The sequence below is a fragment of the Aquarana catesbeiana genome, linkage group LG07 (genome assembly GCF_042186555.1).
Source record: "Aquarana catesbeiana isolate 2022-GZ linkage group LG07, ASM4218655v1, whole genome shotgun sequence".
In the NCBI taxonomy this organism is placed as follows: Eukaryota; Metazoa; Chordata; class Amphibia; order Anura; family Ranidae; genus Aquarana; species Aquarana catesbeiana.
The window spans coordinates 337,386,733-337,403,727 of NC_133330.1; the positions used below are offsets into that span (position 1 = coordinate 337,386,733).

Here is a 16,995-nt window from a genome sequence, read left to right on the forward strand (position 1 = left end):
CCAACCGATATACAGGAGAAACTCCTGTTTTTATCGGCAGCCTCTTTAATTGAAAGTCCCGCCTCCTATGATGGACAAAACAGTTGTCCAATGGCAGCGCAGGAGACGGGACTTCCTTTTGCACAGGACGCCGTGTAAACAGGAAATTCTCCTGTATTCTGTACGGCGCTCGTCCCGCCCCCTCCAAGGCAGCCAGCAGATCTATCTTTTGTGGCCCCCGGCGCTCGGGGATTCGTTGGGGGCCACAAAAGATATATATGTCAAAATTACCAGGCGGGCCGCCCAAAAACCAGACCGCGGGCCGCGATTGGCCGGCGGGCCGGACTTTGGACACACATCGTATACAGTGTGTTTTTTACATGTAGTAGAGAAATGTCAGAATTGGCCTGGCTGGGAACTAGTTAAAGTCCCTGTGTACCAGACGCCGTTTATAAACGGTAGGCAAGTAGTTAATATAAGTTATCGTTTCTGAAGTTCAGCTCTAAGTCCAATGAAAATTCTATACAAATCATCTAGAGTGTTTGCATATTCTGCTCCGCTGACAGCGCTGGCCGCGGTTCTGAGCCGTGCCCGCGAGACATTTTTTTTTTTTGTTTTTGTTTTTTTGGAACGACTTAACTTGCAGTTCTGTGCGCGGCCGTCTACAAGAGTTGGCGATTTATTTTTAGAAACAATTATCCTTTTATGGCTCGTTCGCGGCTAATGTCAAGTGACGTTCCGGCGGTTGAGTTAGGCCCTCCGATCTCAGCCTTTAATGATCTCGGGGGAGTTCTTTAGGGCTGTAAAATCCGGGATTTGTTTTTAAATGAAATGTGTAATCTTGGGACCGTGTTTGGCAGGAGAATGTCATTGTTTCAAGTTGAGTGTTTTTGTTATATCTTTATTTTCCCACTTTACGTCTCCAGCATACGGTCCATTTCCCTCCGTCTGTCTATAAATAAAATCCCGCACAGTCATGAGCTCTCTAGTAAAAAAAAAATAACAAGATTTACAAGTGAAAGTTGGTTTAAGAAGTAGGTTTGAGGTCAGAGATCGGTCATAGCCAAAGAAAAAAAAAAAAATCATTGCTTTTTTCTTTTTTCTTTTTTTTTTTTTTTTTTCTTTTGCAGTTTTCATTTACGTATCGTAGGCCAACGCCAACACTTTTATAGGACAGAGTGCTATTGGTGCCAAGGCAGTGAGAGTTGCCTGCTGTCAAAGGGACAGGAAGTGAAGTGAAATCTCCCCCACGGGTTTTCGGACTGTAGTACAAAGTTGACAGAACAATTTGCAATTCTCAGGTGTATCCAGAACTGGAGTAAAATGTTTGAGTGGAGTTCAGCTTTCTCGACTTAGGCCGCTGCCTGAACATAAAGTGTTGATTGCACTTTAACCACTTGCTGTCCTGCAATGAAGTGGTTACAACAAGCAGCTGCAGCCATGAGCTTGGTGTAATTTCTTACAGTCGACAATCGGCAGTACAGTACAAGTGATATGGGCGGCTCTATAGCCACTCGATCGCTTGCTTTATTGAGAAGGGCCAGCACAATACATTTCCCAACTCGCTGCCTGCAGCGGTTCCCAGGCTCTTCCATTCCTCTGGGGAGACTCTTGATGTCTCCATAAAGAGTACCTGTCACCGGCCCAAAGCTATGACATAAGGCTTTTTAGCTAAAGGTAAAAATGCTGGATGAACCCTCTGCACACCGCTGTTCACCCTTTCTAGCAAACTTTGCACAAAAAAGAGACCGTTTAGTGCAATTAGTGCATTGCAATGCTTGTTTAAGCTGGCCAACTGTGTCAGTAATCCCTCTCTGGCCAGTCCCTTCTCTGCTCTGCAGAATGAAAATGTTGCCATGGATAGAGTGCCTATTTGGGGCAAATGGACACAAGTTGTAGGAGAAGTACAGGTCTGGTCACTGACCTGGACTATGCAATAGAAATAAGATATGCCTGTGCTCAAATCTCAATAGCTTATACATATAGATAATTTATCAGGTGCTGAAGGGGTGTGACCTCATGTTAATGCTAAAAAAGTCTGAATTGAACCCTCTACACATTGCTATACACCATTTCTAGCAACTGGGATTTTTGCAGAGCAGAGTAGGGACTGGCCAGAGAGGGATCACTCTGATGCAGTTGGCCAGCTGTGCTTGATTAGCTGCATTGAAGGGCAGGGGAGACTCCTGATGTCTCCCATAAAGAGTACCTATCACCCACACAAAGCTATGACATAAGGAGGCTTATTAGATAAAGGTAAAAATTCTGGATGAACCCTCTGCACACCGCTATACACCCTTTCTAACAAACTTTGCGCAAAAACAGGGATTTTTAGTTCACATACATTGCAATACATTTTTAAGCTGGCCAACTGTGTCAAAGTAATCTCTCTGGCCAGTCCCTACTCTACTCTGCAAAATGCTAATTTTGCAGTAGATATATTGTCTATAAGAGACAAACAGTCAAAAGTTGTAAGAGAGACACAAGTACAGGTCTGGTCACTGACCTGGACCATGCAATAGAAATAATATATACCTGTGCTCGAATCCCAATAGCGAAATATATATATATATATATATATATATATATATATATATATATATATATATATATATATATATATATATATATATATATATATATATATATATATTATATATAATATATTCTGAACTCTCTTCACACTGCTATACACTTTTTCTAGCAAACCTTGCACAAAAATAGTGTTTTTTGCAGAGTAGGGACTGGCCAGAGACGGATCATTCTGATGCAGTTGGCCAGCTTAAACATGTATTGCAATGCAAGTGAATCCCTGTTTTTCTAGTTTGCTAGAGACTCCTAGCTCAGCACTGGTACTCTTTTGGGTTGAATGGTGCCCAGCATTACCCGCTTCCTGTGAGCTCAGGGTGTCAAGGACCCATCGCCTAGGAGTGCATACAGCTATTCTGTTTGTTGACCCCACCGGTCTCCTGCTTCCTCTTCACTGTCCAGTGACCTCACCGTATCCTGATTCTCTTTCACTGTCCATAGACACCGCCAGTCCCCTGGTTTCTCCTTCACTGTCCATTAACCCCTCTGATCTCCTGCTTCTCCTTCACTGTTCGTTGACCCCACTGGTCTCCTGCTTCTCTTCTCCTGTTTATTGACCCCACCGGTCTCCTGCTTTTTCTTCACTTTCCATTGACCCCACCAGTCTCCTGCTTCTCCTTCACTGTGCAATCAGCAGAGAGAACACCACTGTATTTCTAAACTATAAGTGGTGTCCTCCACTTAATGTGTTGAGCTGTGTAACTCTCAGGACTGGATGGACAGAAAGAAGGTGACGCATCTGTGGCCCAATCTGGCCAATTTTCTTCCAAAGTTTCTATTCTCCTGTGCCATTTTCTTATTTGTTCTGTTTGGATTTATGGGCCAAATCTGTAAACATGCCTCAGAGTCCCAGAACAATATTCACCAATAACCTCAGCTGTAATCAAGCACCTGTGGTGACCCCATTTGTCAATCTCCCAATACATCTTCTTCAAATTAAATTATAAGGGCTTAAGATTTACAATACAGCATATGTTAACTTGTCTTATATCAGCTTTGTAAATGAAAAGTCCGAGCAGAAGAAGAAAAAAAGGGACCAAGGCGTCGTCCTGTATAAGCGATAGCGAGGCTGGTTGTAGACCTCACCTCTAGAATCAGGGAAATGGATACACAAGTAGACATTCTCTATACTCTGAATGCTCATTGTTCATTATGTACTAACATTCTCGAAGGTAGGGTGACCTACAGTACCACCTCCTGTGTGTGATGCCTTTCTTCGCTTTATCTTTTTCAGGAATTCCGCAGACTGTCCCTGTCCGGCTACCAGCTGAACGAGGAAGAAGACGACTATTATTATGTCTCTTTAAGCCGACATCACGCCCAACGCGCAGAGCACACTAGTGCACAACATTTGGGGGTGCAAGGACATGCAGCCTGGCAGGAACCTGATATCAGCACAGCTACGGAGAGTGTTGATGAAGAGCTTCCAGGCAGTGGTCGTCCTGAAGACAAGGTGATCATAGACAACTTTAGCCCTCACCTTCAGTCTTGTACAGTTACACCGGCTCCTCTCCTGGACTGAAATTTCTTACTCTGATTTCACTGCACACTGTGAGCTTCTCACAATGTGCATTAGAAGCTGCAGCAACTAGAGCCCCGCCTCATTCCCTGGCCAGAAGAAACCCAGCACCATCTAGCCTCAGAGATTCTCATTACATTTTTTGACACATGGGGGGTATTCGCCATCTCTCTCTGTTTTCCTTGATTATCTCCAGGACTGAGAGACATGAGAAAATCCAAAATTTTGAGTTGTCACAAGAACGAGGATTTCAGTCACTGCTGAGAGATTTTTTTCCTACTTCCTGTTGTGTCTATAACACAGGAAGTGAATATAAATCTCCCCAATGAACCACAGAAGGCCAGTGACAGGTTTTTAACCCTTCCCTAGTTTGACTAAAACATAACCACTTGTCTACCGGGCACTTTCATCCTCTTCCTGCCCAGGCCAGTTTTCAGCTTTCAGCACTGTCGCACTTTGAATGACAATTGTGCGGTCATGCAACACTGTACTCATATGAAATTTTTTTACATTTTTTTTTCACACAAATAGAGCTTTCTTTGGTATTTAATCACTACTGGGGAAAAAAATAAATACATTTTTCATAGTTTGTTATAAGATTTTGCAAACGGGTAATTTTTCTCCTTCACTGATGGACACTGATGAGGCTACACCGATGGGCAGTGATGAGGCGGCACTGATAGGCGGCACTGATGGGCAGGAATGATTAGCAGCACTGTTGGGACCGATGTCCCTTTAACAGAAGTTGGTTATCGGCATTCAACGCAGAATGCTGGACTCGGCCCGCCCCCCCCTCCTGCGCCATTGGATTTGATTGACAGCAGCAGGAGCCAATGACTGCGCTGCTATCAATCTATCCAATCACGAGCCGAGACTACGGGCAGAGAGGTAGAGTGCGTCTCCGCTGAGGGAACCGGCTCAAGTGAGTAAAACGGGGAGGTAGGAGGGGGGGCTGGTCAGTGTCAGAAGTTTTTTCACCTTAAAGGGGTTGTAAACCCTCATGGTTTTTCATCTTAGTGCATTAAGGTGAAAAACCTGTGGTGCTACAGCCCCCCGTTTTACTCACCTAACCCCGATCTTTCTCCGGCTGGGAACGAGCACACCAGCTCTAGCTGGTGTCTCGGGTCCTGATTGGATAGATTGATAGCAGCGCATCCATTGGCTCCCGCTGCTGTCAATCAAATCCAATGACGCGGGGGGCAGGGCCAAGTCCTGCATTCTGTGTGAATGGACACAAATGCGGGACTCAGGAGCGCGCCCGCACGGGTGTCCACCAAAGAGAGCGCTTCTCCAACGTGGACACTCTATGCGGGGAGGAGCCACCAGCGCCGCTGAGGGTCCCAAGAAGAGGATGATTAGGGGGCCACTCTGTACAAAACTAACTGCACAGTGGAGGTAAGTATGACATGTTTGTTTTTTTTGTTTTTTTCATAGGATGCATTAAGGTGAAAAAAAACAAGGGTTTACAACCCCTTTAAGGTACTGTCATGTTTTTTTAAAATGTATTTTCTTTAATTACAGCCGGGGGCAGAGGATCCTGGGGAATGGGCGCAGACTGCCCTGGAGGTATCGGATAGTGAGGTCTCCTCAGTCATGTCGGGGATGTCTGTGATGGAACAAGGAGGAAAATCTGCTACCGACGCTTCTCTGAGTGACAGAGGCCACGCCCCACCTAAAACCTCATCAGAAGTCAGTCTGCCCGAGTCTGTACAGTCTGGAAATATGAGCAGTGCAGGTAGATCCATTCTCTCTCTCTTTATAGCAATCACACAATCTCTGCCAGCTTCTTCTTTTTTTTTTTTATAACCAGGAGTGCTTTATTGTAGAAAATAATCTTTACAACATTTTATGTTCACATTCCGTTGTTACAAAAAGTACAAATGACACAGTATTATCAGTATATCACACATAGCATACATCGCAAACCATTGTTAAGAAGAGAAGAAGAATAAAACCATGAACCATTATCAATTTCAATATATTCATATTTCCTTGTTCAGGGTTTATATTACCTGAGTAATAGAGGGAGGAGAATACAGGAAAGAGGGCATAGAATGGGAGGGACCAGTAAAGAACACGGCCCCGGGGGGGGGGGCAGCAGAACCGAAAACACCAGAAGAAAGCAGGGGCCACTCAGCAGATCCACCACTTTACTGACCCTGTCCCACCGTCTAAATCGACGCCCATGATGACCAGACTTTGTCAAATTTCCATGGGCATCCACGGTTGATGTATGTCAACTTATACATCGGGAGAGCAGCATTTACTTTGTTTTCCCATGTAGCTACATCTGGGGGGACAGAAGAGGTCCATTTACACAATATTTCTTTCTTGGCATAGAAGAGCAAATATGAAATTAGCAATTTGCTGTGGTGTGATCGCTGATCATCATCGTGTACACCCAGTAAGGCTAATTCAGGCGTCATAGGGACATTCAACTCAAGGCGGACGTTTAATTGGTCAAAAATTTCCGCCCAGAAGCTTGACAGCATAGGGCAGCTCCAAAACATGTGCATGTATGTGCCCGGATGTGTCAAACATCTGGGACATTGTGGGTTTCTACCAGGATATATTCTAGACATACGTACCGGGGTGAAGTAAACCCTATGGAGGAATTTGGTCTGTAAGTTTATCTCCTGCAGCTATAACTAGCTTGGGGCTCTGCTCAAGACTATCCTCCCAATCCTCCCTCTCTAGTGATGGAATATCAGCCTTCCATTGTTCCCAGAGTCTATCCGTTTTAGCGCTATCAATTGGTAGTAAAATACCATATAGAGCCGAAAGTGGCTTTTTCAGGTCTTCGCAGGACAATAAATTTTCTACAGGGTCAAATTTCAGAATGGGCTGCGTTTGGAATTGAGCCCTGGCCGCATGTCTCAGCTGAACATAGCGAAAGAACATCCACCCAGGCAACTCATATTTCCTAGCTAGTTGCGAAATGATATCAGTGTGCCCATAGGCATAATATCCCTTAAAGTCTTAACACCGAATCTCGCCCAAACCTGAGGATCTGGTATTGATCTAAAATGAGGCAAATTAGGGTTTCCCCAGAGAGGCTGTACCGGTGACCATTGACCCGCTATAAGAAACCTACGTCTAGCCGCGATCCAGACCTTTATCGTCGCCCTAGTTGGGGCAGGGAGATCCTTATAAGCTTCCACTCCTCTATACGCCAAGTTTTGCAGTTCCTGTAGTGAGCCTAACCAGGCTGCCTCCACACAAACCACAGCGTTAGATTTACTCGCCGCAAACCACCAGTATACAGTAACCAACATAGCTGCCCAATAATAAACCCTGAAATCTGGGAGGGCCAGTCCCCCCAGTTGTGTCGGTGCACGCAGTGTATTCTTTGCCAATCTTGGTATAGAACCATTCCATATAAAGGAAGTAATGCATTTGTCAATTTCTTGGAAAAAGACTTGCGGTATCCAAATTGGACTATTCCGGAAAAAATAATTGAACTTGGGTAGAATGACCATTTTAAGAATATTTATACGGCCTAATAAATTCAATGGAAGTCCGGACCAAGATTGGCATTTTTCCCGTAGGAGTCTAAGTAATGGGAGTAGGTTCAGAGTATAATATTGGCCGACATCCCTAGAGACCCTGACCCCAAGATATTTAAATTCTTCAACCCACTGTAGTGGTGTATGATTGTGTGGGCCTTGGGGTTGCCCATCCAGGGAAAAAAGGACCGATTTATTCCAATTGATGCGGATGCCTGATAATGCACCAAATTTATCAAATAACACCAGGGCGGCAGACAACGACGATCCAGAGTCCTTTAGATAAAGTAGCGCATCATCCGCATAAAGGGATATTTTCTCCTCTAGGTTGCCAACCCGAATTCCACTAATCTCCTGTGACTCACGAATTAAAATCGCTAAGGGTTCCAAGGCCAGGGCAAATAAACTAGGGGACATCCTTGGCGGGTGCCCCTGTGTAAGGAAAATGAGTCTGACACTCGGTCATTAGTACGTACCCTTGCTTTGGGGGCTCTGTAGAGTAGCTGCAGCCAGCGTATAAATTTGGGGCCAAACCCAAAGTGTTGTAACGCCCCCCAAAGATACCACCCCTTCTACAGAGTCAAACGCCTTTTCGGCGTCTAGGGAGGCAATCACCCGAGATCCCGCTGTGACATGCTCGAAGGACAGATTTAAGAAAAGGCGCCTAAGATTTATGTCGGTACCTTTGCCCGGCATAAACCCTGTTTGGTCGACATGAACTAGGGTGGAGATTACCGACGACAATCGATTAGCTAAAATCTTTGCTAGGATTTTTGCATCAACGTTAAGTAGAGATATTGGTCTGAAGGATGCACATTCCTGTGAGTCCTTGCCAGGTTTGGGTATTAGAACTATAATAGCTTCTTCCATAGACTCTGGGAGAGCGCCTGTCTCCACCAGGCCAGAGAAGAGGGCTTTCATCTTGGGGGCGAGTACTTCAGCATTTTGTGAATAAAATTCTGTGGGGAGGCCGTCTGCACCCGGAGTTTTTCCGCTCTGCAAACTGCCAATTGCAGTCTGGACCTCTTCCAGGGAAAAATCCCCCTCTAATAAATTCCTATGTTCCTCTGATAGGGAAAGGAATGGGATTGCATCCAGATATTCCTGTAATTCTAACGGCGTGAACTGAGCTCTAGAGGTATACACTTCCCTGAAAAACTTCATTGATTCAGCATTTATGTCCTCTGGACAGGAAAGCAGCTGTCCATTGGCATTCCGGATGCTAGCTATGTGGGTGAAAGCTGTCTGATTTTTTGTTAGCCAAGCCAACAGACGCCCATTTTTATTTCCGTATTCAAATATTTTTTGCTTTGTGAATAGCATAGATTTTTTTAGTCTGCTCAACATTATGTAGGGAGAGCTCACGTAGGGTGTTCTGCCATGAATAATAGTTGTTATCGTTAGGGGATTGAATATACTCTGCCTCACATCTAGCGGCCCTCTCCTCTAAAGTCTCCCGAGTCTTGGAAGCCTCTTTCTGCAGGAAAGATATACGGGCAATATAGTCCCCTCTCATCTTAGATTTAAATGCGTCCCATAACACATTAGCATGAGCAGACTCCCCATTTTCATTCCAATAGTTATAGATATTTTCCACCATCGTTTCCTGGACTCTATCGTCTTTAGCCCAGAATCCGGACAGACGCCACAATTTAGGCCCCGGAGATTTAATCAGTGAAATTTTAAGGCATACAGGGGCATGGTCTGAAATGCCACGGGGCAAATGTTCCACTGCCCCTACCCAACGCAATGCCCCAGGTGATGCATATACAAGATCTATGCGTGAGAGTGCCCGATATGATGTCGAGTGACACGTGTATTCTCTCTTATTTGGGTGAAAGTGACGCCACACGTCAGCGCAAACGTGTCAGCCCATCCCCCCAGGGCCGATGTAGTGCGGGTCACCATGTGTAGTCTGTCCAGATCCTGTGATGGAACCATATTAAAGCCGCCAAAAATAAAAACTTCTGGTACATTGAATCCCATTACCAATTGCATGATGTCATTTAGCAATTGTGCCTCAGCCGGAGGTGGAAGATATAGACCTACCAGCACCATTCCTCTATCATAGAGTGAAGCATTAATAATAACACATCTGCCCCCCGGGTCAGTCTTAACATCCAAAATCTGCAGAGGTAGGGACCTGCGGATCAAAATGCTCACACCCCTTGCATAGTTTGAGTAGGTAGAGTGGTGATGAACTCCCACCCATGCCCTCTGGAGTCCCAAGACACGCCTGCCTATCAAATGGGTCTCCTGAAGTATACAGGGGTTGTACTTTTGCAGGTATTTAAAAACCAGCGTCCTTTTTGTGGCTGAGTTTAATCCCCGGACATTCCAGGATATAATAGATAGCTCAGCCATCACCTCTCATATGCAACTGTGTAAGCAGGATCCGCACGTCCCACCCTCCCCCCAACCAACCCCCAATATATAAACATTTGATCAATCTCACTGCCCCCCTTACGCCTAAGGAGGCTTTGTATGAGTTGTTTACGTGCATATAATGTATGTGTGAATCAGTACCACTCCACCCACAATTGAGCCACTCCTTTTTAGAACTGAGAAACTTAGCAACTTTAACATTCTGCAACGGCAGATATTCCCTTCCCCCCCCCCTCCCCACATCCCCCTCCAGAACCGAGGATGTTTCATACCCTGAACCCCCAACATCTTAACTTACAAGAGGGCGAGCACTTGTAGCGTGGAGTGTTACCTGACAAGGCAACAGAGTTGCTGGATCATATTGCATAGCTTATCTCCTGGGAAACCCAGGGGTACATATCTTAGTTACTAAACGATCTTCATAAAATAATAAAAATTAACCATTAACATATACATGAACTTCGGGCACAGTAAGGTATGCCATCCCGATAATCGCAGGTACACCTGCCCTCAGTAGCAGTAACCGGACTAATACCCACAATGTGCCTCCTAGTACAACTAAACCTATGGGTTGTCACATGAGTCATTACTGGAATCAGAGTATTCTAGTTCCTGGGTTACCGTAGCTCAGCAGACCCCGGACATTTGTATCGGGGAACCACTCCCCCCCCGACAGCCGATACTTTCAGCACCAGGGGGGCCAACCTCCCCGTCCTGACTTGAGAAGGGCGCAGGGCCGAGCAGGTCATCCATATTATGTAGTACCTCCAATCCATAAGGAGAGTATTTTATTGGTGAAGTCTATACTACTCCAATAGCGGTCCCGGGGTATCGCTCAGCTTAGCCATTGAGGTACACACCACAGTTTGTCCCTGCAAAAAAAAAAGAAACATCCGGGCATGTAGTTGCCATCAGTCCATGTTTAAGGACCCAGTTCCTGCACAGTGATAGGATTAATGCACTGCATCTGCTAATTGCTTGGCAGTTGGCCTGTGAAAGGGGGTGTCTCCACTGCATTCCCCTATATGACAGGTTGCATGTAAAAGGGTCAGAGCTATGGATTTATGTAGGGCCAGTTAGCATACTGAGCATAGATTTCCATCAGTTTAACGAAAAACTATTAGGCAGTGTCCAGAACCAAAAGGAAAAAAGGTAAAAAACAAAAAAATGAAAGAACGCAGAGGCGAGATTTCTTGCATGAGCATATGTCAAGAATGCTTGAAAGTTATGCATGGCTGAGCAGGGGTAATGGTTACAGTCACGTGGCAGCAATCCAAAGTACATTAACCCAAATACCACTGATCCATTTCTATTGTCCAAATTCCTTGCTCAAGGACAGGGTGGCTGAGCTGAAACCGTGCATTTACTGGCATTCGGCTTGTAAGGGAGTGACCCCTCTGCTTCCCCCTGCACAACACATTTCACAGAAAATTTCCAGTACTGTAAACTTTTGTATGACCGGGATGTGCCAGGCCCCGGTCCCCGTCCATTTAAAAAAACAACGATTGGGCCGTATCAAAAACCAAAAGGAAAAAAATAGAAAATAAAAACCCGAGGCCACAGATGTATTGTAACTTGCTTAAGCATAAGGCAGGCGATCTTGAAAGTTACTCTTAACGGTGTGGAGGTAAAGAATCCAGCCACACGGCAGCATCACGAGGCGTGGTAAAGAATTTAACTGTTTCACCATCCTGAACCCTCAGCTTAGCAGGGAATAAGATACTATACTTGATATTTCGCGCCCATAGCCCCACTTTGATCTGGTCAAATGACCTATGCAATTTTTGTGTTTCCAGTGAGAAGTCAGGAAAAAACATCAGGGTGGCATTCTGATATTTGAACTCGCCCGCTCTGCGAGCTGCACAGAGTATCTCGTCCTCCCTAAAATTAAGTAACCGAAAGATTAGAGTGCGGGGGTTAGATCCTGGTGGTCCCGGGACTGGAGGGATCCTGTGAGCGCGTTCTACCGTGAAGTAAGGCGAAAGCTGCGCCGCCGGCAGTAATTCTCTCAGAACCTCTTCAACAAAGATCGTGGGATTTTTCCCCTCCGCACCCTCCGGCATACCCACGAGGCGGAGGTTATTCCTCCTGTTCCTATTCTCTGTGTCGTCGACCTTGTATTCCAGCACTCTGACCTTCGTTTGTAAGGTTCGGATCGACGCTGTGTGCTCTGTGACTGTGTCTTCCGTCAGCCCCACACGCTGCTCCGCTTCCGACACCCGAGCACGGAGCTTGTCAAAGTCCTGTCGGATGAGGCTAACATCAAGTTGTACAGCCTCAATTTTATTAGTCAGGGCAGTTTGGCATGTAGCTATCGCGGCCATCACCTCCTGAAAACCAAGTCGCTGCACATCCGACTGCTCCTCCATGTCCGTCTGGGACGCCATGTTCCTTGCACGTCCAGGGGATGTTTGCACGTGGGGAGACACTTGCGGGGCTGTTACTTCCTCGCCCGGTGGAAAACGAAGCTTCTTCCCCCTGTGCCTTGTTTTGTATGGCATCCGGAGCTGGTCGAACTGCTTTGTGATGAGAAAAACAGCCAGGAGATAGGATAGAATAACGGATCTCCAGCAGAGCTCTAAGACCTGCTTCCTCTCAGATCGCCATCTTGGCCACGCCCCCTCCTCTGCCAGCTTCTTAACCCCCTTCGTGTCTAAGGGGAAAACACATCTAAATGCCTAAGCACAATTTTGCTTAGTAAATGTGTTAGTAAAACCGTACATATCTACACTGTGCATCTACGTGGATTATACTGCGTTTTTTTTTCAGGACAAATTGGGCTTTCGTTTGGTGGTAAATAGTTATGGATATCTCCTGATTTTTTTTTTTTTTTTTTTTTTTTTATCAAAGGAAAACTGGCCCAAAATAATAATAATAAAAAAAAATCCTTTTTTTTCAATTTAGCTGTATATTTATTGCTACTACCATAACCTACCGCCAAAGAATAACACAAATTAAATTCTCCTGTGCCTGATGATTGCAGTGATACCCCATATGCGTATGTTTGTTGTTGTTTGTACCCGTAGTACTGCCCAGAAAACAATGGTGCGCATGGCTGCCAGAACACAGTCCTGTATGCTGTGTGTAGCTGATGATGTTCCGTAAAGTTTATACAGCACTGACAGCAACACGTATCCTGGGGGAGGGAAAAAAGAGTTTGTTTGGGTCAGCTTGAACTATTTAACCACTTCATCCCCGGAAGATTTTACCCCCTTCCTGACCAGAGCGTTTTTTTGCGATTCGGCGCTGCGTCGCTTTAACTGACAATTGCGCGGTCGTGCGATGCTGTACCCAAACAAAATTGACGTCCTTTTTTTTTCCCCACAAATGGCTTTCTTTTGGTGGTATTTGATGGCCCCTGCGGTTTTTTATTTTTTTCGCTATAAACAAAAAAAAGAGCAACAATTTTGAAAAAAACACAATATTTTGTACTTTTTGCTGTAATAAATATCCCCATTTTTTTATTTTTAAAAAAGCTACTTTTTTTCTCAGTTTAGGCCGATATATATATTCTTCTACATATTTTTGGTTAAAAAAAAAAATCGCAATAAGCGTATATTATTATTATTATTATTATTATTATTATACAAGATTTATATAGTGCCAACAGTTTACGCAGCGCTTTACAACATTAGGGAGGACAGTACAAGTACAATACAATTCAATACAGGAGGAATCAGAGGGCCCTGCTCATTACTGTATATTGAGTTATAGCGTCTACAAAATAGGGGATAGATTTATAGCATTTTTATTATCAGTTTTTTATTTTTTTACTAGTAATGGCAGCGATCTGCGATTTTTATCATGACTGCGACACTATGGCGGACACATCGGACAATTTTAACACATTTTTGGGCCCATTTATACAGCCATCAGTGCGATTAAAAATGCATTGATTACTGTAAAAATGTCACTGGCAGTGAAGGGGTTAACACTAGGGGGCGATCAAGGGGTTAAGTGTGTTGCCTGCGAGGTGATTCTAACTGAAGGGGGAGGGGACTGACCTAGAGGAGATGACGGATCGTTGTTCCTAGCTAATAGGAACACACGATCTGTCACTCCTGTCAGAACAGGGAAGTGTGCGTTTGGATACACTCGTGTCCCTGTTCTGACTCTCCTGGTCACGATCGCTTGTGGCCAGCGTTCATTGCGACCGTCGGCCACGGGCATCGGCACCCCCGCCGTGCAGCGGGCGCGCACGCACGGCTGCTATCCGGACCCCGCGAGACGATGTATAGCTACGTGGTTTCGCGCAGGGGAGCCAACCTGCCGCAGTATATCTGCGGCGGCTGGTCCGGAAGCATTTAAAGTAACACATTCGGAGTGAAGCTGTAAAGTTGTATTAAACCCAAAAGCAAACATTTATTATATTCCTGCTTACCAATTATTTAGAAGGGGTGGCTGCATTTAGTTTTCCTTTTTCTTTTTTTTTTTTTTTTTTTTTTTTTTAGGTTTTCTTTCCATTTTCATCTGGTGTTCTGGCCAGTAAGTCTGTTGCTTTTTTATAAAGAACAAGCTCTCCTCCAAATGTAGCAGCTGCTGGGTTGAGGCAAACCATTTACCCCTGATATAGGGGTGCTTACAATGATCAGCTTTTATTTATTCTTGTTAAACCTTTATCCCAAAAGGGAGGAAAAAAAACACACAAAAAAAAAAACAGTTGCTGTAATTGCAGCCTGAGTTGGAGTTTGGCTTCAATTTGTTAGTGTATCTAAATCTGCTAGTACATCTAACACTCACCCCCCCCCTCAAGACTGACAATTCTGCCATCCAAAGGTGCCCCCTGTGTGCCTTCATCCAGAGTGGGGGTCTCTAATACAGGAGGTTGTGTAACTGGCCAGATCACCATGTGAAAACAGATGGGGGGGGGGGCCCAAATAAAGAAGACTTTAGGCCCGATTTACTCGAATTCGATGGCCGCACGAAAGTCGGCTGTTGTTGCAGCCCTCCAATGGTGCGAAATCCGGACGAAAATTCTAATGCTGGCCATACACTATAGGAAAAATCGTCCGAAATTCGGTCGTCTGGCCAGTTTGTTCGTTTTTCGGGCAGTTAATGGGCACAAAATCGATAATCGGTTGGGACGTTTTTGAGCCGAAAAAACAAAGAACAAGTTTGGAAATTTTCTGCCGAACAAACGATAAATTGAAAGGGTCATGTGTTTCCCGTCCGAACTGTCTGCACTAAGTATATGTAATAAACAAACAAAAAATGCATTCATTTATGTCCACTGGACGATTTATCGGTCGTTACATGATGGCGATATCGTTTGCTCTCACTTCTGAATGTTCATTTTTGGAAAATGGGTTCGGCTGATTTTTCGTATAGTGTATGGCCAGCATTAGATGAGATTTCGAAAGAAAATTCTTTGGAAATTCAACCCGCAGCCACCACATCTAAAGATTGCTAAGCTGTAGTATATGACATTTTTGGTTTAATGCGGCTGTAAGTCACATGATTGCGATGTCTCATAAAAAGATTTGTAGATTCTGCTGTGTTAAAGGATAAATTCACCTTTTTATGAAAAAAATAATAAAAGGTGCAGGAAAAAAAATGTGCATTTAATTTTTTTTCTTTTTAATACTCTGGAGCCTGTAAAGCATTGCACTCAGGATCAGCAGATCACGGGTGCAATGTCAGGATCCTGCAGACTAGGGTGGTGCCGATACTAGTATTGGTGCCGATACCGAGTATTTGTACAAGTATCGGTAAATGCACCAATACTTAAAAGCGATACTTTCAGGATCGGTTCTTTTGAGCTGTCAGTGGGGTCTCCTCTGTTGACAGCTGAAGTGTTAAATAAGTCCTGTAATTGGAGTTGCCAAAAAAAAAATAAGCAGCCGGCAATGTTTATTAACAACATTGCTCCGCCGCTGAAACATTAATATTAAAAGAAACATTGTTTCTTCATCTGACCAGAAACTGACTGCATGGCTTGGACTAGAGCCATTGGAATACATGGAAAACACTATGCATGCATTTTGTGCAGAAAAAAAAACGCACGGAACTGCATCTGGTGTGAACTGGCCCTTACAGGAGGAACATGTTACATATCTCAAAAGGGAACGATTTTACCATGATTTTGCGATTTTTGCCGCCATTTCAGGGAATGCCCGTGTAAACTTGAGGTCTGTGGTCCTCAACCCGCATGAAAGGCATACCAAAGTAGTGCAGGGACTACTTTGAAGTCGGCACGAATTGGAGTCGCACATATATGAATGGTTATCATTGGAAGTTATGGGGAACGACTTGTCATGCGACTTTGCAGTCCCAAGTCGCAGGACAAGTCGCACAAGTGTGAAAGGGGCCTTAGCCTTTCATTTCTAACACATATACTTAGGTTTTTGGCTTTGCTACTTTGTATGTCTATATTTTATATAGCTTTGTTCCTTTTCTTCCTAGCAGGATCCCGCCAGCGTCCCAGTCGTGTGCAGAGCTTCGTGTCCAGTCATGGCAGCATGGACTCTGACCATTTAGGTGAGCCAGGTCACAGTCTGAGTGTGTGTCTTATGTGTGTGTGTGTGTGTGTCTTATGTGTGTCTTATGTGTGTGTGTGTCTTATGTGTGTGTGTGTCTTATGTGTGTGTGTGTGTGTGTCTTATGTGTGTGTGTGTCTTATGTGTGTGTGTGTGTGTCTTATGTGTGTGTGTCTTGTGTGTGTGTGTGTCTTATGTGTGTGTGTGTGTGTCTTATGTGTGTGTGTGTGTGTCTTATGTGTGTGTGTGTCTTGTGTGTGTGTGTGTGTGTGTGTGTGTCTGGTGTGTGTGTGTGTGTGTGTGTCTGGTGTGTGTGTGTGTGTGTGTGTCTGGTGTGTGTGTGTGTGTGTGTGTCTGGTGTGTGTGTGTGTGTGTGTCTTGTGTGTGTGTGTGTGTCTTGTGTGTGTGTGTGTGTGTCTTTTATATGCTGCTATACAGTATAGTAGTATAGAGCGTGTAGTAGAGACTAAAGGAGTCAAAAATCCATCCAACCAATCAGTCTGTTGCATAGTAAAGCCTTCAGTATTCTATTTCTTCTACA

At 44.6% G+C, this 16,995-nt stretch overlaps 1 protein-coding gene across 1 annotated transcript in view; it reads left to right on the plus strand.

The window, feature by feature from the left end:
• SZT2 (SZT2 subunit of KICSTOR complex) overlaps positions 1 to 16,995 on the plus strand; it is a gene marked incomplete in the record, with an annotated part of 250,239 nt that overhangs the window by 129,574 nt on the left and 103,670 nt on the right. The window contains 3 exon segments of the mRNA XM_073593915.1: positions 3,803 to 4,021; positions 5,609 to 5,822; positions 16,381 to 16,450. Of these exon segments, the coding sequence (XP_073450016.1) occupies positions 3,803 to 4,021; positions 5,609 to 5,822; positions 16,381 to 16,450 (503 nt within the window).